This window comes from Bos indicus, chromosome 8, assembly GCF_029378745.1.
Source record: "Bos indicus isolate NIAB-ARS_2022 breed Sahiwal x Tharparkar chromosome 8, NIAB-ARS_B.indTharparkar_mat_pri_1.0, whole genome shotgun sequence".
NCBI lineage: Eukaryota > Metazoa > Chordata > Mammalia > Artiodactyla > Bovidae > Bos > Bos indicus.
This window is the reverse complement of record NC_091767.1, coordinates 82103594-82131164: the sequence shown is the minus strand read 5'-3', so window position 1 is coordinate 82131164 and position 27571 is coordinate 82103594. Positions and strand designations below refer to the sequence as shown.

Below are 27571 nucleotides of genomic sequence, written 5' to 3'. Positions count from 1 at the left end.
TAATGGCTACATGAATTTACATTCCCATCAACAGTGTAAGTAGCTTCCCTTTTCTTCATACCTTCTCTAGCATTTATTTGTAGACTTTTTGATGATGGTCATTCTGAGTGGTGTGAGGTGATACCTCATTGAGTTTCTATGTTCATTTCTCTAATAATAAGTGGTACTGAGTATCTTTTCATGTGCCTCTTGGCCATCTGCATGTTGTGTTTGGAAAATATCTATTTAGATCTTCTTTCATTTTTTTTATTGCATTGTTTGTTTTTTTGTTACTGAGTTGTTTGAGCTGTTTGTGTCATTTGGATATATCCAACAGCTCAAACAACTCATCATTAGTAAATATTGTCTCCCATTTTGTACATTGTCTTTTCACTTTGTGATGGTTTACTTTGCTGTGCAAAAAGCTTTTAAGTTTCGTAATGTTCCATTTGTTTATTTCTGCTTTTATTTCATTTGCCTCAGAGACTGATACTACCATGATTTATAGCAAAAAATGTCTGTTTGTGTTCTCTTCTAGGAGTTTTAGGATGTCATATCTTATATTTAGATCTTTAAACCATTTTGAGTTTATTTTTGTATATGATATGAGGTAGTCAATCTAATTTCACTGATTTGCATGTAGCTGTCCAGCTTTCCCAACACCACTTGCTGAACAGATTCTTTCCTCCACTGTGGATTCTTGCCTCCTTTGTAATAGATTAATTGGCCTTAGGTGCATGGGTTTATATCTGGGCTTTCTGTTCTGTTACATTGATCTATATGTCTGTTTTGTGCCAATACCATGTTGTTTTGATTATTGTAGCTTTACAGTATGGTCTGAAGGATTTTATCTCCAGTTTTGTTCTTTTTCCAGACAGAGGGTATTTTTTATATTTACTACATTTAATATCTTTTTCAGTCCTCTTTGATACAATTGGAACTTTTTGATAATTCTTCTGACCTGCTTGATTGCAATAAGTTGTTTCCCCTGGCTCTGATCTGCCACCATCACCATCACCACCAGCCAGCCTGGGCACACCTGCCTCCCATACTTTAAAAATCTTCTTTGGCATTTCATTTCTTACCACATTCTGCATTGGCAAGGCTGCCCCTGAAGGTCTCCATAGAGGGAGTCCTCTGATCAGAGAAAGTTCAAGAGTCAACAACTGGGGTCAGTTTCGTTTTTTGAGGTAGGAGGTTCCACAGGTATCTCTTTTCCCTGCTTCTTTTCCTTCTGAGGTTATTGTCCTACCTTTGAATACTACAACGTCTCCATATGTCTCCACATTTGGTAATGGTGGCCCTTAAAAGTCTTTGGTTTATGACTCCAACAGATCACACTCAAACAAAGCTCGTTTATGACACTCCAGGTCTCATTCCACCCATTTTGTTTCCAAGCTGTTTGTGCAGGTTTTTTTGCTCTGCAATCCTGTTTTACTTCTCATTGTTGTTAAAAAAATTATTCTTTTTCTGTTTCAGCATTGCAGTTACCACTATAATTCAATTGTTCATTCAGTCTCCTAATTCCAACCAACCACCTTGAATGCTTCTTACCCTTCAGTCCTCAAAGCCCCAATTCTGTAAGTTGGTTTGTCTTGGGGTAGGTATCCTCCTGACAGGAAGAGAGGGTAGTCATTTTAGAATGGAAATCTCTACATTGGGCAAAATTACTTTTTATGAAAGCTTGGTCTGTCTGATCCAGTATTAAAGAATGACCACACCAAGGGTGACTGACAGAGTATGAGAGTAGCATTCATCCTGAGATGGAGACATTCTCAAATGTGGACAAATGTTTCTCCTGAACCCTCAGTTATTCATTTGAAACCCTCTAGTTGCTGGAGGTTGCAGCAGGGACGGGATGAGTAAAAGTGCTGAGGCACCCACATTTAGTGGACCCAGAAAGAGGGGAGCATAGAAAGAAGAATGTATGTACATGCATGTGCCTGTCTGTGTGTTTATGTGTGACAAGGGTAACAACTGTATCTCAAGTAGCAGCAGATATTCAGAGACAAACAGCCAGGAATGACCTTGCCCATCAACAAATTTGATCATGCCCATGTGGTCTGTTTTCAGACCTGTTTCAAAAGGTCCCTCCATTATTCCATCCTCAGATGCCCCATGTGTCTCCAACTGGTCCTGCTTTAATGCCCCGAAATTTCCAACTTGGCAACTTATTCCTCTGGGCATGCTCTAAAAGTCCAAGTTAACTTACAAATGTGTTGTCTAGTGGCCTCATCAGCCACTAACATCTTGATGCCAACTGGCTTATCAGATCGGGCAGGCTACAACTGAGCTCTGCTGTCTGGAAGCCTTGACAGTCATTGACACCTCCATGCGAAGAGGGTTATCAGAGGAGGCAGCACTGGAGCTGGCTTTGTAGGAAGGGATGAGACACAAACAACTTTAGAATGGTGGAGGCAGCTGCTTGATGAGAAAGAGCCCACTTACCCTGGCAAAGAGTCTCGGAGAAATGCCAGAAGGTACCAGTGCATGGGGGGATTGGAGAACACATGTCTCAGAAGTGATGATTTAATGTTTCTAACATCTAGGAGTGAAGAGAAGAGAGGGCATAGTACTGAGATAATTTTCAAAACCTGATTTCAGAAGAAGGAAAGGAAGGGCAAGCTGCTATTGAGGGAGAGTATTTCCAGTGTGCTCTCCTCTCCTTCCTGACCTTTCAAGTTCTGACACCAAAGGTTCTATCTCCCTGATTCACTAAACCACCACTGCCCAACTTCAACAGTTCACATTCAAACCAAGCTCATCTTTGCTCCCAACTATAAAGCATTTGATTGAACTGTGACATTAAGACCTTCAGTCTTAACTAGTGGAGGTGAGACCACAAAATCTGGGCAGCTCTGTAACCTCTCCGTTCTTTACTATAAAGGGGTAACTTCACAGGGGGCTCGTGAAGCTTCAGGGCCCCTCTTCCCACAGTTCCCCTTCAATGGCCCTGTACTTGATTTTGTTTGTAATTTGGACTTCCTGAAGAAGCTGTCTCCCCTTACCAAACTGCATATGCCTGAGACCCCACCAAACCTGGGTCCACCCCTCATTATCAGCCTTGGCTATACTCATGGAGCAGGTAGCCAAATGTGCTTGTGCGAGGGTCTTCATTTGAACTGGGAAAGGCAAACTCCACAATTCTGCTGGAATTTCCCTGCAAAACTAGCTTACCTAACAACTTTATATTCTGGGCCATTTAAAAGTTGTTCGCTAAGCTGTTTCCTCTTTTTCTTATCCCCTTTCCTCTTTCATATTCTAGATCACTCTACTTGTAGATGTACTTATACCTTCTTCTTCCTTGTCCCCACCCACTCTCCCCAACCCAGGTTTAGAATAGGGTATGAACAGAATCCTTTGATATGACACCAAAAGGTAGTCTTTCAGAGGGAAATGTTGGTGGGTTTGTTTTCCCAATCATTATAACACAGAATCCATGTTCAGCTAATATCCATTTGAGACCATTTTATACTAAAGTCAACTGGTATGAAATGATAACCACTTTTTGGACCAGCTTAATTCATAGGGCTCCCCAGTATGCCAATGTTTAATTACTTAATGTGTTTCAAACACAAACACCCTGTAAACTCAAATGACCCTGTTAAAGAATGGTATATCATCTTTGGGGTAAGGAGATGACTTGTGATTTGGGGGGGGGGGGGGGCGGTGGGGGGAAGGACGCTACATGTGCCCAGTCCTGTCTGACTCTGTGTGACCCCATAGACTGCAGCCCGCCAGGCTCTCTGTCCATGGAATTTTCCAGGCAAGAGTACTGGAGTGGGTTGCCATTTCCTTCTCCAGGGGATCTTCCCCACCCAGGGATTGAACCCCTGTCTCTTGCGTCTCATGCATTGACAGTTGGGTTCTTTACCACTAGTGCCACTGAGAAGCCCCTTTGTGACTTTCAGGTATTGTTTTATTTTGTTTTAATGACAACATGTACACACCCACCCACCTCTAATCACACTGTCAGCCCAGAATGAGGTGAAAAAAGGCAGGCTTTTCTTGAAGACCAGCTAGGTAACTCCCGATAGTTTCAGTAACTTGTTACCCCTCCCCCCATGTATCTGTAATTCATCTTTATTCAAAACGGGGTACATTTAAAATAGCACCTTGCAGCGGTCTGAATGTGAAACAGTTTACCCTACAGGTTTGAGTAGATTAAACATCGCAGCAGAGTCTCTCCTGACTAGGACTTTCCATTTAGGGTAAGAGGCTGAGAGCCACAGCACTTCCGCCTAGCCCAATCACCCAAGCTGGCCTCGTTTGGGAAGGCAGCGTGGGTGGGAGCGTTTGGGTGGCATACCCCAAAAACCACAGTAATTGGAAGGGAAAAGAGCAAATATCAATTAGTGATTCCTCAGCCAGCTACCAATCTTGGTTTCCAAGGGATTCCACTTTAGTCTTACTTCAGAAGTAGCAGCTTCCCAGGGACCTCCGACAGAAGCTGCACGAATCCACATACATCTTAGTACACTGAACATTTCCCCGGGGAGACTCTTGTTATCTGCCCGGCTTCCCTGGCTCTCTGCCTCCCTGTCAGCCTGTGGGCCTGTCAACCAGAATGCTCCCAGCTTCTCGGGGCTTCCGTGGGAATGCGAGCGGGAAAGGGCTTTGAGAACTGAAGACAGGAAAGTGGTGTTCCTCTGCAGCGCTCTGGGCACCCCTCATTTCCCGGAGCGCCGAGGATGCTAAAATGAGCTTCCCTGCTCCCCCCAGCACCGCCCACTCGGGGGTTTGGGCAAGTGGCTATTTGTTAGCAAATAACGTGTGTGGGGTTGGGGAGCAATAGGTGCGGAAGGCGAGATGTTGAGCGGAGACCCCCCGCCCGGCGACCCCCCGCAGACAGAGCCGCAGGGGGCGGGGAGGGGCGGCAGGGGCTCGTAGGAGCTCGCTCGGCGGGGCGCCTCCCAGGAAGGCGGGGAGGGGAGCGCCTGTTTACCCAGGAGGGCTGTGCTGATAGCACGTTCCTCGAGTTTACTTTGCTTTCCTTGAGTTTATTGTAAAGGGGTAAAGTTTTCGGATCTGTCACGTGACCCTGACAGGTCCTGCCTATGGCGCGGCAGACCACCCACGCCGAGGGCCATGGAACTGCTTAATAGAAACAGGCTTGTAATTGTGAGTCCGCGCCGCACTCCGCCGAAAGCCTCCGGCGGCCCAGCGCGCCGGGGTTTTTACACTTTCCGTTCCTTTTGTAAAGACGGAGGAGGAGGAGGAGAAGACGAAGACGAAGAAAAAGACGACGACAGGGAAGACAAAGAGATCTGCGGCGACAAGACTAGGGGGAGACGAGGGAAGACGGGAAGAAGACGGAGGAGCAGAGGACCAGGAAAGGGGGGCGCGGGGGGGAAAAGGAATTGATGTGAAATCCAAGCGCAGCGTCCGCGCCATCGGCACCCGCGCTCCGGGCAGGGCTTGACGGCCGGCTATGGTGAGTGCAGCCGGCTCGGCCGCCGCCGCCACCTCGCCCTCGCGCGGCCTGCGCCCCGGGAACGCGGGATTGCGGGTACTGGCGGGCGAGCGGGCGGGGCGGGCGGCGCGCCGGGGCCGCGGGGCTGGGTGGGCTGCGCCGGCGGGGCTCAGGGGCGCCGGCCCGCGCCTCCAGGCTCGCTCGCTCGCACGCTCCGGGCCCCCGCCCCCCGAGGCCGGCCCCGCGGGGCGGGGAGGGGGCTGTCTGCGGCGGGCCCGGCCGGGGAACGGCTCCGAGGGGAATTCTCACGGAGGGGGTCGCCTGGGATCCCATTTTCACGCTTGAAAGGGTCGCCACCTTGGCTTCCGCTCATCAGCCTGGTGGTGGCTACTGACTGCCAGCGGAGGCAGAGCGCTGGGGATGGAAGGCTGGTGCGAAGAATGACAGCGCCGGGGGGAGGGTGCGGGCCGGGAGCGCGCGCACCCGGGCGAGTTCTCTAGTCTCCCGGGAGCTCGGGGAGGTCTGCCCGAGGGGCTGGGCGTACGCTCTCGCACCCCTACCCAGTGTTCTCGGCACCTGGGCCTGGACTCTGAGTGGGACACCCAGGGCTAGGAGAGAAGTACCTTATCAAAACCCGAAGCGCAAGCATCCTTTCTCCCGGTCGCCGTTGGTGGGAATAAGGGCCAAAGGGGCTTTCCTGGGTTCAGGAAGGGGCCACGGGTAGGAGAGGTATGTGTTGACTCTTGCACCCACGGAATTGGGCATTCTGGTGCCTGCCAACCATTAAAGAGGTGGGCGGCTAGCCCGGTGCTGAGATGGCTAAGTAGGGCCTGAGGGGGATCCCTGAGGTGGGCCAGACTGATCCAAATCCATGTAGACCTGGTGCCAACCGTGGGACCACAAGACCTCCAGAGACTGTACCTCGGAGGTGACATATACTGTGTCTTCAGGTATTTAAGTTTCTGCTAAACATGATTCCTACTTGGTGGATGAGCAATAAACTCCAAATTTTCAGATCTCGATTTCCGTTACCTAAGAAGAACCATATGGATTGTTGTCTATGGAAGACACCTAGAGACCTCTGTTTTCATAGACATGGGAGAGAAGACTATCTTCTTTCCTTTCTAGCCTTCCTTCCTCTCTAGGGAGGAACCATATGAAAGAACAGGAGGTGATAATAAAAACCCACTATGGGTGGTTCTAAGTTTTTAATACTTTGATACTGAGGTCTTGAACTCGCACAATAGTCCTTTTTCAGCATTTGGTGTGTTCGATTTTTTTTTTTTTTTGGCTCCAGTAGTTCAACATGCAATTAATTACCTCTACAAAGAAAGACAATGCCTTTTGGTGTCACCCTTTGTTACTGTAACTTCTTATATCTGGGTGGTATAAATTGTTGCCTCAGGTGCATTGTGTACCCATGTTGTAAAACAAGGGCTTTCAGTTGTGAGTTTGTGTGTGTTCCAGTTGTCACCCAGCTTCCTTCCACAAGACTGTTTCACAGCCTTTCACCTTTGAGTCTAAGACCTTTTTCTTTTAAAATGTTGAATCAAGGTAGACACCCATTCTCAATTTGGGGTATTAGCTTCATTTCAAACTCACTGAGAAGTATATCTAATTTCTGGTTATAACCTAGTCATAAAGTAACAAGCTATTTGAATAGGAATTAGCACCATTTGGAATTATGTTGTGACTTAAAAAAAAAATCATCTTCAACTTTCTACAGATAGAAAAACTAATGAGGCAAATCAATATAGGTTGAATAGATTAAAATATCTGTCTTCCCTATTTTGTCCTTTCTCTCTCTCTCTCACACACACACCTTTTATTTTCTCCCGCCTCTGCCACAGTGTATAAAGCCCTATTGAGACGTGTAGGCGTGATGTGTAAACCGGATTAGCAGTATGAAAGAAAGACACACAATGAGCTGGAATTGTTTTACTTCCCTTTCATTTCTCATGCCTATATCTCTAATAAATTTGTTGCTCCAGCAGTGGGTCAAAGGGATCATGTTGCTCAGCTTCTTTTTCATGCAAGACCCGATGGCAGAGATCACTGAAATGAATGGTGTGCCTTCTGCCAAATGCAGAGTTTGATATGGATATATTAGATGGGGAGTTAGAGACGAGGAGAGAGATGGATGGAAGAATGTTGGGAGTTTGGGTCTTTCCAGAATACGTCTCTATCTCTTAAAGTAATGTGGCTAAGAAAATATATAGACAAGGGAAGAAATAAATATAAGGGTCAATGCTGTTTTCTTTCAAGTTCATTGTAGACTGAGCATTTTCTCTGCAGTTAGTGACATTCCCAGCAAGAGAATACCAATCGCTTTGGCACCGTAGAAAGTCTTAAGTCCCTTTTCCAAATTAGTATGTGTACCTGGAGTAATAAACATGAAGATTTCAGGGACCTTCTCGGGACATCTCCTTCTACCACCGCCCCCCCCAAGCTCACTGCAAGCACACACACAAAAAAAGCCAGTGCTCCTGGGTTTGTGCTGTAGACCCCTCATTTACTCTTTTGTAGAATTGGGAGCAGCTTCCCATTAAAGGAGATCAGGGGTAATTAGCAGCATTATTTTGACAAGTTGGCTAGAGCTGTTCCCTTTCCTCCAGTTCTGGGGAGGGGGAAATACGGGAGGAAACAGAAGGTTGAAGGGAGAAGGGGAGGGGAGTCATTCTTAAGGGGGTTACATTCTGGGGCTGCTGAATTGGTTTTTTCCCTCCCCCTTTTAGACTCATTTTCTACCATCACCTTTAAGCAAATACAAAAGCTGCCAATGAGGAAATAATAACGCACTCTTAGGGAGCCAAAAAATGGCTTGAATTGAGTCAACTCTTATCCAAGGTACCTGCTTTGAACTGCTCAGGTTCTGGCCTTTCACTCACATCCAGTGCCCTGGGCTCTCCATCCACAAATAGCATATCACTTTAAATCCCCAGTTCTCTCCCCATCACAGCCTCTCCACAGGAATACTTGTGGGACTTAATGTAATGTTTGCAATTATTTGCATTTGTGGAAAAGAGTATTAAGCTCAGTAGATAAAATTATAACATGGCCCAAAGGTCAAATTACTAGAATACATCTACTCCTTCATTCATTTGTACTATGCAGATATTAGCTAAATTACATTAGATTTTAAAGGCCTAATTAGTTGGATCTGAGAAACCAGTGAAAAGTCAAGTTCCAGCGTGGTTTCTCATTACTCCACCAAGTGCAGCTCCCACAGTTTCTTATCACTGGAATGTCCAAACACAAAGGGCAGATGTTTTATTTCAGTGTCATCATTGGGATAATCAGATGTCATTTTTGAGATGTGTGTGGTGTGACCATGGTTATTTGAATATTGGAGTAGAGAAAAGATAGGAAGGAATCATATTTTAAGAGTTTAAGGAATGTGTTTTGAAAACTACAAATTCCAATGAAGTCTTGGATCATGACAGAGAGACCAAAATGACAATTGATGCATTGAGATGGACTTTACTTGGAAAGGGAAAATGGGACACTCAAGAAAGAGGGCCAGCAACTCCTGCTGGTTGAAAAGGCACCAAGCGTCTCACTTGTTCAGTGCAGAAAGGCCACTAAAGAAGATTTTTCCCAGCAGACACCTTTGCAGCCCTGGCTCCTCCTGTCAGCCTCCTCTCAGGTCTGGAGAATCCCGGTTGAAGTTAACAAACCCGGTGTGGCGCAGCGGTGCCCTGCACAGGGCATGCATATTAAAGCCGACAATGCTTACAAATGTAAATAAGGGCAGATTGATTAGGAACAACATTATCGCTGGGAATGTCGAACTCACATGCATCAGCAATGAGGCAAATTGGGGGCAGCCTCAGCCCTGACCACCCAAGTCGAGCAGGCTTTTACACTGGCTCCTCTTCCTTTCTTAAAATGTTACAGAAACAAGGCCAATTAGATCCTCAAAGTAATTCATCTCCGTGTATGAAAAAAGCAGACCACAGGGGAAGCGGCCACTGGGGGTGGGGAGATTAAGATAGCGCTTGTTAGAGCCCAGGCTGGGGATTGCCGTCCTGGAACCCATGGTAGAATGTACAGGCCGAGACTATTGTCTGAGATACTGAAAAGTTAACCTATCAAACAGCGGGTGAGGGGGCTAAGGGAGCTGAAAACTGGGCCCAGAGATCAGTGTTCAGAACGTTTAGGAATTAAGTCAAACCCAGGGAGATGAACCCGAATTCAAGAGGTTTTGTCATCGAAATGGTGTACATGTAGCTGCGCGGGGAGTAATAGGAAATTGTTATGTGTGCATAGCTTATCATTTCATTTTAGAATTCCATAATCTATACTGAAATTGCAATAAAGGAAAAACTAATGTTTTGGTCTAAAACACTGTATAGAATTTCGTAAAGAAAAACATAGCACCCTGCCTATAGCTACATGGTTACCTTTGCCACACAGCAAGCCTCGTATATAAGACTGACGTGTCTTTTTAGGGGTACCACCCCCAAAACCTTTAAAAATTAATTTCCAGCGGCACGCACAAAACGGTCTGACTTGAAACGTCAGTAGAACCATTCAGTGAAAAAAAAAATAATATATCACGTGTCCCGATATGCTATTTACCAAACATAATAAAGACCAGGATATTGCTCAAAGATTAAGCTTGCTCTCAGTCGAGCCCAATATTCCTGCGATCTTATTTATTAACGTACTGTCATTGGAAATGCACGCTGCTGTCTTTTCTGAATTTTCGCAACCCTTCCTAGAGCCGCTCACAAAATCACGTGCTCCTTCGGAGTTTTAAGTTTTGAATTTACGCGCTGGTCGGGTACTCAGGTCCTCCTCCCGATCTCGTGAACACCGCCTCAGACACTTCTACTGTCTTTGTCTCTTTATTCTGCAGGACACCCCATTCAGCCCAGGGTACCGCACGCGTTTCGCCAGTTTGGGATTCAGAGGGCAGGGCCTCCCAGTGAAACCAGGAAGGAGAAAAGGTTAGAGGGAAGGTGGTGAGGCTGGTAGGAAGGGGAGAGAAGGGGGAGAAAAAAAAAGGGAGGGTGAAAGACGAAGGAGAAAGGAAAGGGGAGATTGAAAGAAGGAGGGAGGAGGGAGCCGCCGAAGAGGAAGTAAGGCGGCGGGGAGGGCTGGCCGACTGGCCCCCTGCGGGAGCGCGTGGGCCGCTCGGGTGGCCGGCGCGCCGGGCTGCAGTTCCTTTCGGGACGGGGCTGCTGAATGGGAAGGAACGCGAGCGATAAGCTATTGGCCGACCACGAGGAGGCCGCGCAGGCATTGGACGACGTAAGGGGGCCGGACCGCCTTCAGGAATGTACTACGGCGCGTCCGGCACGTCCGTCCGCGCCGGTGGGGCGTGCGCCTCCCTTGGGCTCCCGGGAGCCAGCGTTGGAGACTTGGAGCCCGCCTGGCGCTAGCCGAGCGCATCCAGTTCCCTACCTGCTTGACCAGGGTTGCGCAGGAGTTGGGAGTCCGGAGCTCGGCGCGCGCGGTAGCGGGCGCGCTCGGACAATCGCGCGCGCGCAATAGGCCTCCGGGCCCTTGGAGCGCGCGCCGACTGGGCCTTAGGTCACGTGGTAGCGTGGGCTCCGCCTTCTCCCCCGCTCCTCCCCCTTTCCCTCCATCTGGGTTTCTTTCTTTCCTTTCCTTTCCTTTTCTTTCTGTTTTTTTTTTTTTCAATGAACACACACCGTGTGCATCTTAAAGCCACACTGCCCCATTTCACGGCTTCAGTCGGCTGCTTGCTGCAGGGAGTGCCTCTGCAGTTCAATACTGTTTTTAAAAAAGAAAGAAAAAAAAAAAAGTGGCGGTGAGGGGAACCAAATACTAAAATGAGGCAGAATAGAGAGTTTGTGGGTCTGGTCTCTATCTCGGGGAGGAACTTAACTTGCAAAAGAAAAAAAAAACTCCAAAAAAAATTTTTTTTTAAATAAAAATCGGAGCCGTGTAGGCAGTTTAATTTGTCTCTGACCCCAGGATCCACCTTAGACTCGCAGGTTTTCTGCCCCAACGGGAAGCGAATCCCCCTGATGTCTCGGTGACACTGGCTGCAGTGTCCGGACAAGTCCTCGCAATCGGCGCACAATTTGTTTCAAATGAATCCAGCATCAAAGCCTTTATTCTCCTTTATGTCACGCTACTATTAAATATAACAGGATGCGTACCAGTTTGGGGGGGGGGGTAAGGTTTAAAAGATTTTAAATAGGGACTTGTAGTTAATGAAAAGGGGGGAGAGTCCAAATGAATCCAAAATAGGAAAGCTTTTCTCTCTTTCTAAAGAAAACATTTCTGTTTCTCCGGTTGTTAAAAGGATTCTGTTGTTTCTCCTCTACAAACGTCGCATTAAAGATTCAAATAAAAACGCCTCTGCCTCCACGAGACTGCTTCTGTGTCTGGATTCCACGTTTATAAAACACTGACTCCTTCAAACCTGGACTGTGCTGCCGTGGGGTTTAGAGAGGGAAAACGGAGAGGGGGGAGCGAATTTTAAGAAAGGGTGGCTTTTCCCAACGTCCTTACTCTCCTCTTTAACTTTCCATTTTGTTTATCTTAATGCGAGGCGTTGTTCCCTGCGAGAGCCCAAGTCTTCTCTTTGGTTATAAAAGAAAAGAGAGAAGGGGAAAAAAAAAAAAAAATCTGGCACACACTGGCGCACTATCCACCACCCTGTCATTATTGGTGCAGGCCTGGGAATTCAAGCTGGACCTCCCAGTATTTGCTGCAGCTTGAGGCCAAGGTGCCTCTGAAAGGGTTTTCTTTGAAGAAATTTCTGAAATTGTTTAAGCGCTTTAAAAAATATTACATTTTCCCCCCTGTCTATCGCGAGGCAAATACTCGTGTATGTGTGTGTGTGTGCGCGCGCGCGCACGAGCAAAGCATCTTACAAAAAGAAGACACTGTTGAAAAGAAAAGGAATAAGAAAGAAAGGGAGGGGGAGCATTCCTTAATGGAAGTATTGCATGCGAGAAGGTTGGCGCTCTCGGAGGCTCCCCCCGAAGCCCGGGATGCACACACTGGGGTTGCCTACCTGGGTGGTCTCTCTACTTTGGTGAGCTGTTGCTAAGCAGCTAATAATAGTCATGTTTGCTGAGTAATTTCTGCCCTCCGCGAGCCAATCGCGTTGCAGAAACCCAAGCCATCTGACAGCCCCGGGGGCGGGAGCTCCAGCCTTTTTCTCTTTCGCTCGCTCTCTCCCCCTCCACCCCCTCCCCTCCTCCTCCTCTTTCTCCAAATGGAGAGAGTTCTTTTTTTTCTTCTTCCATCTCATCTATTGAATCAAGGAGCTGCTGCGGCCGCTGCCCGCTGCACACACACACAGCGGAGTCCCCAGGTCCCGGGAGCGAAAGAGGCGCGCTGCACTGGGGCAGAATGGTCCAGCGGGTCAGCGAGGAGCACAAGAAAGCAGAGTCCGGGACCAAGCAGCCACCGAGAAGCCAGCAGCCAGAGCGCAAGCACCCCGAGCAGCCCGAGCAGCAGCTTCAGGAGCCGCCACCGCCAGCAACAACCGCCGCAACTGCAGCGGCGGCGGCGGCTGCCCCGGCCCGACAGCGCTGAGACCCGCCGGGCGCCCACGGACCCCTCGGCGGCGGCTCTGCCTTTACCCTCCGCGGCCGCTCGGGCTACCCGTGAGACGCCGAGAGAGTCAGCGAGGCCGGCGGGAGCGGCGGGGATTTGCTGGCGCTTTCTGCAGTGAAGGGGTCGCGGCGCGGGGCGGGAGGCGGTAGGGGGAGTTGGGGACAGCCAGCCAGGAGCGCCGCGCGAGCGACCGAAGGACAGGCTGGCTCCACGCGCCGGCTCTCGCCCTCCGGAGAACTGGATGTGGGCAGCAGCAGCCGCAGAGACCTCGGGACCCCCGCGCAATGTGGCAATGGAAGGCGCAGGGTCTGACTCTCCGGCAGCGGCCGCGGCCGCAGCGGCAGCAGCGCCCGCTGTGTGAGCAGCAGCAGGTCTGTCAACCGGAGCCCCAGCCCGAACTGCCGGCGGCCAGCAGCGTCCTCGCTAGCCGAGCGCCGGGGCGCGCCGGGAGCCCGCAGCGGCGGCAGCAGCGCGCCGGGCCGCCCGGGAAGCCTCGGTTCCCGCGGCGGCGGCGGCAACATGGCCTCGGCTGGTAACGCCGCCGAGCTCCAGAACCGCGGCGGCGGCGGCAGCTGCAGCGGGGCCCCGGGCCGGCCGGCCGGTGGCGGGAGGCGCAGGCGGACCGGGGGACTGCGCCGCAACGCCGTGCCGGACTGGGACTATCTGCACCGGCCCAGCTACTGCGACGCCGCCTTCGCTCTGGAGCAGATTTCCAAGGTGCATTTCAGTCTCTCCTCTCCTCCCACTCTCTCTTCCCTCCTCTTCCTCTTTGGAATCGTCCCCGCCACACACACACACACACACACACACACACACACACACACACACACACACACACACACACACACACACACACACACACACACACCTCCAAGGGGGGAAAAAGACAAGTGGGGATTGAAAAATTCAAACCCTCCCTCCGGTCCTGGGAGGAAAGGGCTGTCGGAGGTCTGCAGGGGGTGGAGATTGTGTGTGTGTGTGTGTGTGTGTGTGTGTGTGTGTGTGTGTGTGTGTGTGTGTGTGTGTGTGTGTGTGTGTGTGTGTGTGTGTGTGTGTGTGTGTGTGTGTGTGTGTGTGTGTGTGTGTGTGTGTGTGTGTGTGTGTGTACGTGCGTGTGTGTGTACGTGCGTGTGTGTGTGTGTGTGTGTGTGTGTGTGTGTGTGTGTGTGTACGTACGCGCCCTCCCCAGCGTGCCTTTTCCGGAGCACTGGAAAGCGGTCCACAGTGGACCACCTCAAGAGCCGCAGCAGCGCGGCACTGCCCGATACCCCTAAGCCCCCTCCTCCTGCGCCCCTGCCCCTGTTTGCAAGCCTAAACCCCTGTAATACTGCCACATTTCTTAACATCTTAGAGGGGGAGGCGGAGTGGAGAGAGGCGGAGAGAGGAGGGGGGGAGGAGGGAGCAGAAATAAAGGTGGTTTCCTTTTTTGGCAGCCGGTTTTGCTTTTGTTGAGCATGAAATCTCTGCTCCCTTAAAAATTATCCTCGGAAGAGGGCATCTCCTCTCTTCTTTTCCAATTTTTGAGCCACTTCTCATAGTTTGCGGGGAAAGGGAAGTTGTAAACAAATTGCCACCTTAAATTCGTGGTGCGGGTCTGCGGAACGGCCGGGTTCATTGTGTTTACGAGGTTCGCTGAAATGTGTGGAATCTGGGGAAGGCAAGCACCCAGACAGGGGCCCGCCGGGGCTGCGGCCAGCGCAGGGGAAACGCCGCCGCCGGGAACAGCCAGCACCCAGTCAGGACCCCCGACTGCGTCGGCCTGGGCTCGTCCCCTGAGCACTCGGCTACTTTTCGCGTTTAACCAGAAGGGAAGGGAGAGGAGGGAAAGATCCATGTGGCTGCCCTCTTCCGATCACAAATATTGTCGTAAGTTGCAGATGGCTGCCCCATTTCCTAATTCAGCTCACACGGCGTCTCCCAACGCCATGGAAATGCATCGCGAGTGAGCTCCGGCGCCCACGCTCACCACGTGGATCCCAATTTACTACCAAGTCGGGCGGGGGAATCAGAATGGGGGAGTCCGCCATACATTGTTCCCAAAGCGCTCTTGTACCCAGTCCCTGCCCTCGGCGGAGCACCCCGAGAAGGGTGAAGGCTGGGGCAGAACTTGCGGGCAAGGGCGCAGTGGTTTGCTTGTTCTTAAATGGGCTCCATCGCAGGGATTACGCAGCCCCTCCCTTCCCGGACCGGTGTGAATATTTCCTGTATTGAATGGTGTCTCTCCACACTGCCTCGGCTTCCTCTTGTTCCCGCAGTCCCTCTTCCCAGACCTTAAAGTCACTCGGGGATGCTACGCAGGCTGCGCGTGGGGGCGCCCCTGCTGTGGCCGAGGTGCAGCTCCCACGCTGCAGCCTGACTTTGATTTATGACCAGCCCCCCCCCCTCCCCACCCACGCCGCTCGCGTTTCCTCTGGCCGACCTGGGTTCCAGCCCGCAGGGCAACCCCCCCCCCCCCCCCCCCCGCCATGCAGTCGCGGGATGCCGGACGGGTGCGCGCAAGCGGGCGTGGACGCGCGGCCCGCGACTCCCGGGCGCTCACTCCTCCCTTCTGCTTCATCCTCAGGGGAAAGCTACTGGCCGGAAAGCGCCGCTGTGGCTGCGAGCGAAGTTTCAAAGACTCTTATTTAAACTGGGTTGTTACATTCAAAAAAACTGCGGCAAGTTCTTGGTTGTAGGCCTCCTCATATTTGGGGCCTTCGCTGTGGGATTAAAGGCAGCTAATCTCGAGACCAACGTGGAGGAGCTGTGGGTGGAAGGTAAGAAACTCTGCGCCCGCCGCTGCGCCCTCTCGTCCCCCCAACCCGGGCCCCCTTCCCTTCCTTCCAATTGATAAAGATATTTGCCAGCATACACCTAGATCCTTTCTGTGAAGAGCGAAAACCCCCTGCCCGCACCAGGGGGAATTGTTTATTGTTTGGGCGCCTGGCCAGGAGCCAGGCCCGTCCGACAAAGGCCGCGCTGTAATCTACTCCGGGAGCTGCGCTTTGCGAGGTGTTGTGGGAGAGAGTGGCAAGGGCGGGCCGGCGGGGGCGCAAGGGGGCCCCTCCGCGGGACAGACCACTCCGCTAGGCCGGGGGGGCCCCCAGGTCCAGCCGCCACCACCGCTCGCCTCCGCCGCGCGCCCAGACGCGGCCAGAGGAAGGCGTCTGCTCTGCCTGCTCGCGTCCTCAGCTTCCTTTCCTCCCCCACCCCCACCCACGGCGTCCAAAGAGAAAGGAGGGTGGGGGCAGAGAGAGGCCACCCCTCTGGCTGGAGGGAGTGTGCGCGCCCCCGGCGGCCGTGGCCGCCGCGCGGAGGGCGGGGGGCGGGAGCAACGCGGGCCTGCGGAGGCGGCGGCGTGTGTGGTCCTGTTTTTGGACAGCTTTCAACTCTTGGGGAAAAAAAACATTTGTCTCAAGGTACAAAAAAAGGGGGGTGGGGTGGGGGAAAAGGAGTTGAAAAAAAACAGTAAAGCACAGACTGGAACGCTTGTTTGCAAAGTAGATTAATGTTTCCTCGCGGGTGGGGGCTTTTAAAATGGAATTATTCTGGGAGAAAGCAGTGTTTTGCAGGCTGAGAGAATAAAAAAAATGTGTTTTAAGAACGCGGGTTTGGAGGGAGGGGCCATGGGAGCTCTCCAAGGGTTCTGCCAGTCTTTTATCCACATTCCTCAATTTGGGGGTTCTTGAAGTCTTTTTTTTTTCAAGTGGTTGTAAATTTAAAATAGATCACCCATAGACAGAGACGTACGCCGCCACCGCTGACGGAAACATTTTACATTCTTTGTGTAAATCTCTTTGATTCAGGGGTTTTGTTTGGGGCGGGGGAGAGAAGGGGGTTGTTTTTGTTTTGTTTTGTTTTTGGAAAGTAACGTTGTTGGTGTTTGGAAACATTTAACTCCTGAACACTACCTAGGTAATCTCTTACAATCAGATGGGAGAGATGGGTTGAGGTAATTATGTAGATACTTCAAACCGGAATATCTGAGGCATTCCTTGTGATATCTAAGACAAAATTTGGAAGCCTAAGAGTACATGCATAATTGCATAATTGATCCCTCTTCAGAATACTCTTGGAGACCTAGCCTTGGAGAATATTAAATCTTGCCTTGTTTGTGAAGATTCAGCTTTCAGTGTTTTGCAAGCATATGGTGGAGTCTTTAGTTGAGAAGTGACAATTAAAATAATAGTCCAAATAATTAAGACCAGAAAACATTCTTGCCTTAAGTAGCTTAGTAATGAATACAACAGTGTTCTTTGGATTGAATCCATGGGGTAATTTACCTCGACTCAGCGCCTCATTGTCATTAGTAGATAAAAGAAGGGTTTTATTAAGCATATATAATGTCTTAACAGCAAGTTTACTGTGCATCTATAATGGTCCTAGCACGGTGCTGGGCACTGAAGGGACACTGAAGATATGAGACACTCCCTGTGCACAAATTCATACATTTACAACTATTAGAGTTGAATGTCAGACTTGCATTAAATTTGAAACTTAAATGGCAGAAGAAAAAACCTTCCATGGAGGTGGTGAGGCAAATTAGGGCAACCTAGAGCAGAGGAGGGAGGGAGTTCTAAGCAGAAGCTCAGAAAAGGGGTCAAAGGCCCAAGCTGAGGGGACAGCAGCAGTGGGAGGCCCCCTGTGGGGCAGGGATAGGGTGCAGTAGCTCTTTGGGGCCCTGGACCATTCAGAAATGATGTGATTGGCTAGACTGTGGGCAGCTGCCCCAGGTTCTAGGGCAGAGCAAGAGATGAGTAAATTTCCCTTTCTGCTACTTGGACCAACAAATTTGTTGGGTGTCGATGATGATGACAAAAGACCATATCGTTGTTTTGAGCAAGACTTGCCAGTAGATTTTGAATAAGTTTATAGACAACTAATGTTAACTTATTTGTGTGTGTGTTAGTCCAGCTCAGTTGTGTCCAACTCTTTGTGGCCTCATGGACTGTAGCCTGCCAGGCTTCTCTGTCCATGGAATTCTCCAAGCAAGAATACTGGAGTGGGTAGCCACTCCCTTCTCCAGGGCATCTTCCCTGCATTGTAGGCAGATTCTTTAGCATCTGAGCCACCAGGGAAGCCCCCACTTATTTGTATAACATTGTATAAATATTTTTAGAAGTAACTATGTTTGTGCATTACATAACTCATTTCAAGTCCTGGGAGGAGAAACAAGCTGAGGCTCTAGCTTAGTGATAGAGTGCTGGGAAATGACACACCTGAGATAAGACTCATTGTGCCTACTTTGAACCTCTGAGCTATTTCCTTTCCCATTCTGTTTTGGCAGTTTCAGTGTGGCTCACTGATTCTTTGGCCAGATACTCCATACTATCACTTGTTAAACAACTACCCTTACCATTTATATTATCACATGCCTTACCATTCAGTAAAGTAGCTATCTATTATCTTTATTTTTATCACCTGATAGCCTTTGTAACATTTTTTCTTTTACTAGATGATTGAATTATTGTCCTATTTTGTATGTGAGAAATTATGGATCCTCTGTGTCTCCATGTCCACCCTGCCTACTGGTGACTTAAGTCAGCCTGATCTTCTGTTGCCTTGACCTTGATTTGCCATTCCTTCATTCCATACTCTCTTCCCCTGTAGAAGTAACAGTTTCAAAAGTGTAAATAAACCCAACCAAGGAGGCCACCATACCATTTTATAATTTTAATTTAAATTCAAAGTAAAGGTAACAATGAGGAAGTCTTGTTTGTGACATAGTGAGCTTAGTGTTTATATCAACAGCAAATAATGGAATTATTTGCTTTTCAGAGTAAGAATTCTCTACTATCCTAAACTGTAGTAGAGTAAAATGAGAAGTAACTTGGAATGTAGGTTAATTTGCACTTTAGTGTCTTAGGTACATTCTTCATCACTATCAGCAAAGAAATCTGTTAGATAGTCATTTCTTAATAGAGACTGCAGATATTCTGGACATAAACAAGGGTGCTTGCTAAACCAAGTGAATGGAGGTCGCATATTTTCTTAGTTAAAAAGCAACAGAAGAAAGGAAAGCATAAGAGATTTCAAGGGGAGAGAGTGCTGAGGAACAATTTATAAAATGTTATTTCTTCTGTTGATAAAAATTGACATGCGTATATGCAAAAGCAACTGTACATCTATACACAGGTACATTCATATCTAGATAAGATTGATTTATAGATAATGTATTAATATCTTCACTTGCCTTTATATCTGTGTATACACATAGACTTACTACAAGTATCCTCATATCTGCCAAAATAATGTTATCTTTTTAATATAGTCAGCAAATTAAAGGGATCCACTTGATAGGCTGTATCTTTGATTTGGCTTTCATGCTTTGTTTAACATGCTGAGGAAACATGGCTTTATAAAGACAGTTTGAATACATTGGCCACAATGTGCAGCCAATATAATCTAGATAAGGAAGATGTTTTTTATGGCATTGGTGATAAGAATTCTTTGATTCTGTAGTTACAGTGTTCATACAATGATTGCTTTTTAAGAAACTGTCAATATACATTAGGTGCTAGCTTGGGTCTTAGGGTTATAGTATTTGCGAGTAAAAAAATTTCAAATCTAGATTGCTTGTGAATGGAGTCCTGAGGGTGGGTGAAATAATATGTGGAATGTTTCAGTAACACCAGCCAGTGGCAGCAAGGTCAGGGAGAGAGTGTTACTTAAAAATACTCATTCAGCACATGTTCTCAGTGACTGCTCTGTGTCAGGTACTGCCTGAAGCTCCAGAGTGATGTTGGTAAAAGACCCTCATCCCTGTCCTCAGGTGACTTCCGCCCAGCAGACACACAGACCAGTGGCAGGATAGCAGGGGCACCTTGTAGGATAGCCCTGAGGAAGGGGGCCTGAGTCAGGGGCAGGGCTGGTGGTGGGGTATTCCAGGTCAAAGGAACAGCATGGGCAAAGGCTCAGAGGACAGGGGGTGTGGTCTCTGGGAGAACTTCCAGTGCTTACCTTTGGTTGGGACCTCAGGTTTGAGGTGGGACACCTTGAGTCTTAGAAGGTCCAGCTATGTAGCAGGAAGGTCTCTGATGTGTTCAGGGTGTTTGGCGGGTGGTGTCAGCGGGGACTTGCCAAATCTTCCTTTAGCCATTCTTTGCCTGCCTTAAGGTTTACACTAGTGTATTTGGCCTCCAGCTCCCTCCTTGGTACCAGAGAGCTTCCCCAGGATCTCACAGAAGGGAAATGCTTTCTTTTTAATCTTGCCCATTTCTCGGTTGGTTTTGCATTTTTGCTTAGTGCTTTTATCCTTCTGCCTCACTTAGTATCTACCCCTCCACTCCAACCCTCTCTGAGACATGAGTTTGTTGTCATGATTCTCCAGTGACAGAACATTCATTTATCTTTTTGAGCTTTTTGTTTTTTTCTCTAAACATTGCCTCCTTTACTACAAAAGATAACAGCCTTGAAATGAATCCACATTGTCTTGTGTTTGGTTATTAACATCTCTGGAGGCCAGCATCAAAAGAGGAGGACACAAGTTATAACTTGGTTTTTTCTTAAGGCACATGGCCTTTTTTTTTTTTTTTTTTTTTTTTAATGCTTGCTTAGTATTTCTAAGTGCTCTAGAGTTTGTAGTTGCTAGCATAAGCCTTCAGTGCTCTTGGCTGTTTTTGGCTCTAACTTAGGCAGTTAGAGGAGATAATTGAGCTTCACCTTTTCAGTTTAGAACAGTGTTTCTCACTATTGATGTTTGGGGCTGGATGATTCTCTGTTGTGGGAGCTGTCCTGTGCACTGAGGTATGTTTAATAGTATCCTTGGATTTTACCCTCTAGATGCTGGTAGCACTCTCCTGGATGTGATAATTGTGTTTCTATTCATTGTCAAATGTGGGGGTGGGGGTTGCAAAATTGCCCCAATTGAGAACCAGTGGTTTAGATAATAGGTAATAGATTGCAGTTAGAAGACGGATGCTGATGGAAGGCTTTTATTACACTGCTAAAGCATTGCCATAAATGTGAAAGCTTTAAGATAACTCTCCCTCCCCATCCCTATATTTACTGACCCAGGTATCTAACTTTTTTCATGCAAATACTTTAAACTTTGGATTATCTTTAGAATTATATTAAGTAGCAAGTAAAAACATCATGAAAACTTGAGAACAGGTGGGGATAGGCCATAGAAGAAGGGAGAAGTGTTATATTCGGATACATTTTTTTTTCCTTTTCCTTTGGGTAACTTAATTTTGCAGATAGACCTCACTGGATTTCCAACACAGTAGACTGAAGGTTTTTAGCATGAATGTGACTTTACAAAAAGCAACAAAAGACACCACTGGACTTCGCTCCTACAGCAATAACAGCTCCTTTCCAAATCCCACATAGTACATGGGCTCTTGATGATCCAGTTCTCCAGATGTTCCTGCCACACACTGCTTGTTGCCAGGTGCTCTTGTGCAGCAGAACCAAAGAAACAACGAAGGACTGAAGCCCGTCTGCCAGGCAGGCGGTGCACAAGCTCTGCTCTTACTGCCCTCTCCAAGGTTATCAGCCAGTTTCTGGTTTCTGGGGCCGTCAGTTTGGGGGTTTTGGCATTTCACGAAGGAGAGAAAAAAAAAAGGCAACAGCTTCTTTCTGCTCCTTGGTCCCCTAGGCACTTTTAAAATGAAGACTATGTGTTCTAGATGGTTATTCGATTCTGACAGTGGGCACATACATACAGGTGGAAGCAATTGTGGCATAGCTTTCATATCTGGAGAAAAACGATCAAAAAATAAATGCCCAACAATAAGTGCTTTAAAAATAACAGATAGCTTCAGATGCCATCTTCCTATGGCAGCTGACCCTCTAAATCCTTATATCTCTTTGGTGCCTGCCACTCTTGACCCTCTGACAAGTTTAGAGGTCAGGTTGGGCGATGGAGTGTTTCAGATATGTGGAACGCTGCTTGGAGGTTCCAGAAGATGACAGCTTCCAGATGTATGAACCGCCAGATCAGTTTGTTTGGATTATGCTCCACAGCTGATGGCGAGATTAACGCTGGCTGGACAAGCTATGGGAGATTTGTCTGGTTTCCACAATGCCATGTTTATATTTCATTGGGATTTCTCCTTCAAAGCTGACCTCCCCATGACCCCTGCAGCTCTGTCCACTCAGGCTGAGCTGTAACTTGTCTGCCCTCCTTCTCTTATTGGGGGGGGGGGGGGGCGGGGATCACAGTTAAGCAGTGGAAGGGGCTGTTTATATGGCTGCCCCCCTACTTTGTTCACACCAGTAGGACTGAATCTGCCCAGATTTAACTCCTGAAGAGTAATCTATTCAACTGGTTGAGAAGAGGGGAGTGTTTTATTTTAACCTTTTTTTTTTTGCTTTTAAAACAAGTATGGAAATAGTTTAAATTATTTGAAAGGAGACCAGATTTAATAGAAGCCATTTTGCAAAAATACACTATTTTAACTTAGCACTATTTTTAAAAAAGGTTGAGAGAATTGTAGCTATGTGAGACTTCCCTAAATAATTGCCATACTTGAATGATTCTATTATTAAAATACTGTTATTTGCTTTGCTGCTCATCAGTTCCCAGAACCTTATCTCCATCCTACTTCCTCCCTCCTCCGTCACCTGTATCCATCCCTTTGCTCTTCTGCCCTCCTCTCTTCTCTCCTCTCCCTCCCACCTGTCCATCTTCCCACCTATTCATAAACTGCCCAAATCCAATCCTAGTGGCTCTCTGGAATTACTAGTGTGAAATCTGAAATGGTAGTAAATCTGGTTAATCACAAACTGACAGGAAGGAATTCGAAAATGTATTGTTTCAAATCAGCTGTGGGAGATACTAGATGCAGAGCTACCATCTGCATCCTTAGGGTTCTTAGGTTGTATGAGAGTTGGTTTCAAGACTGTTTCTTTGATGGGGTCTTATCAGTAGATGTGCTTCTCCTATTGAAGAGTCATGGCATTTTAATGAGCTTTTGAGGTAACTTTAGAGTCCACTGATGTGTGGCCTATGGAACAAGTCCTAGTCCCCTGCGCTTAATGTGCCATATGAATGTGAAGAATTGGGCCCCATAGTGTTTCTGAGATGCTGAGTGAAACATACACCATGACATTCCAGCCCAGGTCCTCCACCTTCAGGTGTTCCCTGGGTGGAACTCTCATCAGAATCAAAGGTAGCATGGAGCCTGGGTAGAGGTGGAAGAGGACAGGTTTCCACATCCAAATTTTGGCTGATGCCACAGCATTAGATGGTCTGTCCTCATGAGAAATCTCAGTTGACATCCCAGAATGCAGACAGCGCTGCTCATGAAGGCATCTCTGGCAGCCCAGAAAGAGGAAGCTCCGTGGGATTTCCTTGGTGGAAACCTGCCTCGAATACACAGTCATCATCAGGGTCACCAAAATATAAGCATTTTTATTACTCTTCGCTTCTAAACTCTGCATTTAGGAGCTTTATGGTAATACTTTTTAGATTTCTTTTTCCTCTTAATTGGATATAGGCTTGTTATTTCCTTCACTACAGTATCTCAGTTTTTCTCCGTATGTCTTTAAGTTTGACCAAAATAACTAGCCTTTCAAAACAGTAGAATGCTGCCATTGAGGAACTGCTTGACTGTTGAGAGTTTTAGGAGTTCTATTTACAGAAAGATGCCTCCTGTCCTCAGTCCCTTCAAGACTGTGACCATTTTGTTGTATTGGGGGCTTAGAGCATAGTTGGAAAAACAGCTGTCATGTGTTAAGGAAACTCGTTGGTGGGCAGTCAGGTACCTGCTAATGAGTGACAAGTTTGTTGTTGGAGAGATTTATAATGTGGAGGCAGGGCCTTATTTCTAATCCAGAAACCCAGGTGTGAGTAGGCCCAAATGATCCACACTGCATGTGGGTCCCAGAACACCACTGGCTATGGAGGCAAGGCTAGTGAGAAGCAAGCCTCCATACTGCAGCACAAGCTTTATCTGTTATAGTTAAAATAAATGAAAAACAGGAGACTTCCGTAATTTAGCAACCAAGATAGTCTTCAGTTATTGATGAAGCATATATGAAAGTAAACAAAAGGAGCTGGAAGTGGGCTTTGTTAAGTCAATGTGCATGACTTTTTTTTTCCTTTTAAATCATTGCTTAAGGGCTTCTGGCCCCTAGCTCAGGAATCCTGCCCAAAAATGCCAGATGTATTACACAGTCAAGTACTGCAATGTAAACAGTCCTCTGTGCCATGAGACAGGGTGGTCCACCTCCTATTTAAGAAGAGCGAGAGACTGAGAGGGAACGAGAGGGGTAAGCCTTCTGCAGCGAGCACAGTAGTGATCCCATCATTTGTATTTTTAGCTGCATAGTCAAGATTTGAAACTACAAAAAACCCAGATGAGTTAATACTTTGGACTAGTAAGGAAAAGCAACTTGAATTGGGATGCCAAAGAGAGAAAGATGTGGCTTGGATAATGTTGCTTCATTGGGTCAGATATATTTATATAAAGTTGAACAGAATGGTGGGGTGAGCTGATAGGAAGAAAGCTATTGTCTTCATAGCAGCATCCTCAAGCTACTATGAGCCTTCCCCTTATTATTTGCTGCAAGGAAAAGCCAGCTTCTTTCACAATCCCTTTATACTGGTTGGTACACCTTCTGTGTATAAACCTAAGATTTATCACAAGACTGCTCTGGTCTTTTGTAGCCAGGGTGGGGGTGGGATAACCCAGGTTACACTGCAAAATGAATGACCTTCCAGTTTGCTCCCAATTTCTAAATTTAAATAAAGAATTTGCTAATTATGATCATTTGGAGGTGAGAAAGCAAGCACTTTGGGCCATCCCTTCCGTAGAATGTATCTTATGTGCTGTGGGCAGTTCAAGGAAATTGGAATGGCTAGACAGATCTGCACACCCAAATAATCAAATACTAAGCAGTGCTTACAGTGACTAGACTCAGTGGTTTTAAAAATGAATCGGAAAGTGTTTTGTGAGTTAGGAGGAAATGGGGTTTCAGCTTGGACTTCGGGAATTGTTAAAACAACCTATGATAATATTACCTTGATTTAATAAATGGGTTCTGTAGAATGATCTGAGAAAATTGCTTTAAGAAACAATGATGATAAAAAGAGGAACTTTGAGATTAAGGAGAATGTAGGCTTTTTGACTCTCTCCTGCCCTCCTCCCGCCCTGCCTTCCCAACCACTTTTTTTCTTTTTTCTTTCTCTGAATTCTCCCATCTTCCCCACCCCCATTCCCTCCCTTGATTTCCTTTGCTCCTGCAGTGGCGAAACCAGAAAATCTCACAAAAATAGATGTAAGTATTATACAGTATCTTTTTAAATAGAAACTTTTTGAAAGATAAGAATTTTCCCAAACTACTTTTAAGACATTCTTCCTCTTACCTGATTTTCCCCCTTGAGAATCATACAGTGTTGTAATAAATTAAAAAAAATGATACCATCATTTTAATCCACACATGATCCAGAAAAGAGCTGCACATGTTTAATACTTTGCTTAATTGCAAACAAAGCTTGCAATTTGAGAGAATTGGGATTAGGGCTAAATATCTATTAACTGCTCTTTCTAGAGATTTGAGGGATAGGATGACCCTTTTTTTTTCTTTTTTTTTTTTTTTAAATAGGCTACAGTTTCACATGGCTTCCAAAAGAAATCTCTCTCCCTTTTTGTTTCCCACACCAATTGATTTATCATTTTGCTTGCAAGCAGATCCAGAATGTTAGGGCAAGAACACACTCACTTTTTTCTCGTAACTTTTTTGTTGCGGACCGAAACCAGTTGACTTGAATAAATTTTTCTGAGGCCTGAATGTAGCCAGCAACGTGGAAAAATCTTGCCATTCAGGGCCGTCTGAATGTACATTTCAGCCACACAGTAAGCTGCATTGGTAGGCACTGGACTGCTAAATACAACCATTTTTCGCAGCAGCGAGTTAGACAGGTGATTAGCATAATTAGCACCGAGCAGCTATACATATGGTAATGCTGAGTGTGTAAATGCCAGCTGCGGTGTAAAATTTATGTCAGGGGTCGGCAGGGCTGTGCGAAAGTATTGTGTTCCAGCTGCAGGTCAGGGCCGCCAAAGCTTACCTCCTTTTCTCTTGTTGGTGAATACACCAAACAGAAGAGAAAGACAGAAATATAACAGATACGGCTTTGATGGAACAGCCTGGTTCTGTGCAAGAAGGACTGTTCTATAAAACACGCGCACACACTCACACACACTTGCAGAAACCCCATTACTTTCTCTACAAATTGTGTTTACTTCATGCAGGGTCCACATGAGTGGTGGCGGCCAGAATGGGAGGCTTGGGTAGGTGAATGGGCCAAATGATGTCAAGGGAGGAAAACTTTTCTGTCGGTGAAAATGTTTAAAAGGAGTTTGAGAATTGTGCTCTTGGTTTTTCCCCCATCCTCTTGTTTCCCCTGGCTTGCCCCACCCCTGATTCCATCCACAACTTGTGTCCATGGTGGTTTCCTTCAGATTAAATGGGGAAGCCTCCCCTCCTCCCTGGGAGAGCTAGTGCAAGCATCTCTAGAAGAATGAGAATTGACCACCATGGAGGTGTTTGTTCACCTTGAACATAGTAAGGTTCCAGCACTCTCTCTTCCCAAACTGCTTGACTGGTTTTAGCAAAGGGCCCTTGTGTTTTATGGTAGCTATGCTCAGTGACATTCCACGTACTGCCACTGGGAGACTCATGAAATTCTTTATGGATAGGAAAAGAAGCGGGTAGGTTTCTTATTTTAAAAAGGAGACAGTCTTCAGTAGTTCATGTCCTTCGAAATGTACCACAAGGGAATTTATTACTAAGAGGAGTTGAGGCAGTTTTGCCCTGGAAGCATTTTTTCTGCCACCTCCCTCCCAGCCCCACTTTTCAGTTGGTGGCTGTAGGGAGTGGTGGTGGTGGTGACAGAATATAGTTCACACCGTGCTGACCTAGTGATGAAACTTCCTCACAGCACCAGGGGGTCCTTATGCATCGGGCCCCTAATCCAGCTAATCCTGATGGCAACACAATCATGAAAGTGGCCCCCAGTGACGTGCGTCTCCCCACACAGATGCAAGAGGGAAGGGTCAGTGCAGGAGATGGAATTCCACAGGGGCCAGGGAGCCTGTGTGCGAAGGTGGGGACTCATATCGTCTCCCCCACCCCAAGCTGCTCAAGTAGGAGGCCAGTGAAAAGAAGCTCAGGCTGGATAATGGCAAGGAGACTGTTCAGAGCAGAGAGGTGATGTCAGCCTCACAGAAGCCCGGGAGAAGGGAACTGGGGTTAATGTTATGCAACAGCCTGAATGCTAGATAGAGAGCCTGCAGCTTTGCAAAGGCATTCAGTTTTGTTGTTGTTCAGTTGCTTTGGATTTTTATTTTTTTTTAATGAAGACAGTAGGAGGACTTAAACTGAGAACTTAGAACTTGATAACAAGAGGCTGTCTTGGATCCCTGGTTCTTCTTCCTGGCCCAGCATTGCCTCTGAGCAAACATGCCACCCTGTGTCAGACCCTCCTGGGCTTGCTCAGCTCCTGCAGAAGGACAGGACTGGGGTTTACATCTGCCTGTAGTATCATTTGAGCAGTTGGGGGAAATCACTGTAGGGCCTGGGACAGTTCACAGCTGGGCAAGTATGCACTTAGAGATAGAGCCAAGCTCCACTCTGCCACATTCTGCTGGAAGCCAAGGACATCTTGAGCTCTGCAGGCTTGACTTCACACGGCCCCTCTTAGGT

The 27571-nt window shown here is 47.5% G+C and overlaps 1 protein-coding gene and 1 long non-coding RNA gene across 7 annotated transcripts in view; one reads left to right on the top strand and one right to left on the bottom strand.

Moving 5' to 3' along the window:
* Window positions 1-5299: 5299 nt before the first annotated feature.
* The window catches only part of PTCH1 (patched 1), a 70743-nt gene continuing 48471 nt past the window's right edge, over window positions 5300-27571 (top strand). For 2 of the 5 annotated variants that reach the window (XM_070795083.1, XM_070795082.1), the window contains exons 1-2: window positions 12554-13654; window positions 15501-15693. In XM_070795083.1, the coding sequence (XP_070651184.1) occupies window positions 13457-13654; window positions 15501-15693 (391 nt within the window). In that variant the 5' untranslated portion in view covers window positions 12554-13456. Of the gene's footprint in view, window positions 5414-12553; window positions 13655-14346; window positions 14804-15500; window positions 15694-16226; window positions 16336-27571 lie in introns of those variants that run through there. The other 3 variants (XM_019966538.2, XM_070795084.1, XM_070795085.1) reach the window with 3 other exon arrangements.
* LOC109563238 (uncharacterized) lies at window positions 8857-11000 on the bottom strand. Of its 2 annotated transcripts, XR_011568153.1 has the most exons (3): window positions 10802-11000; window positions 9189-9274; window positions 8857-9090 (listed from the first exon to the last, which is right to left on the bottom strand). It is a non-coding gene; the product is annotated as an uncharacterized lncRNA (long non-coding RNA). The 2 variants fall into 2 exon arrangements; XR_002181317.2 differs by having other exon boundaries at window positions 9189-11000.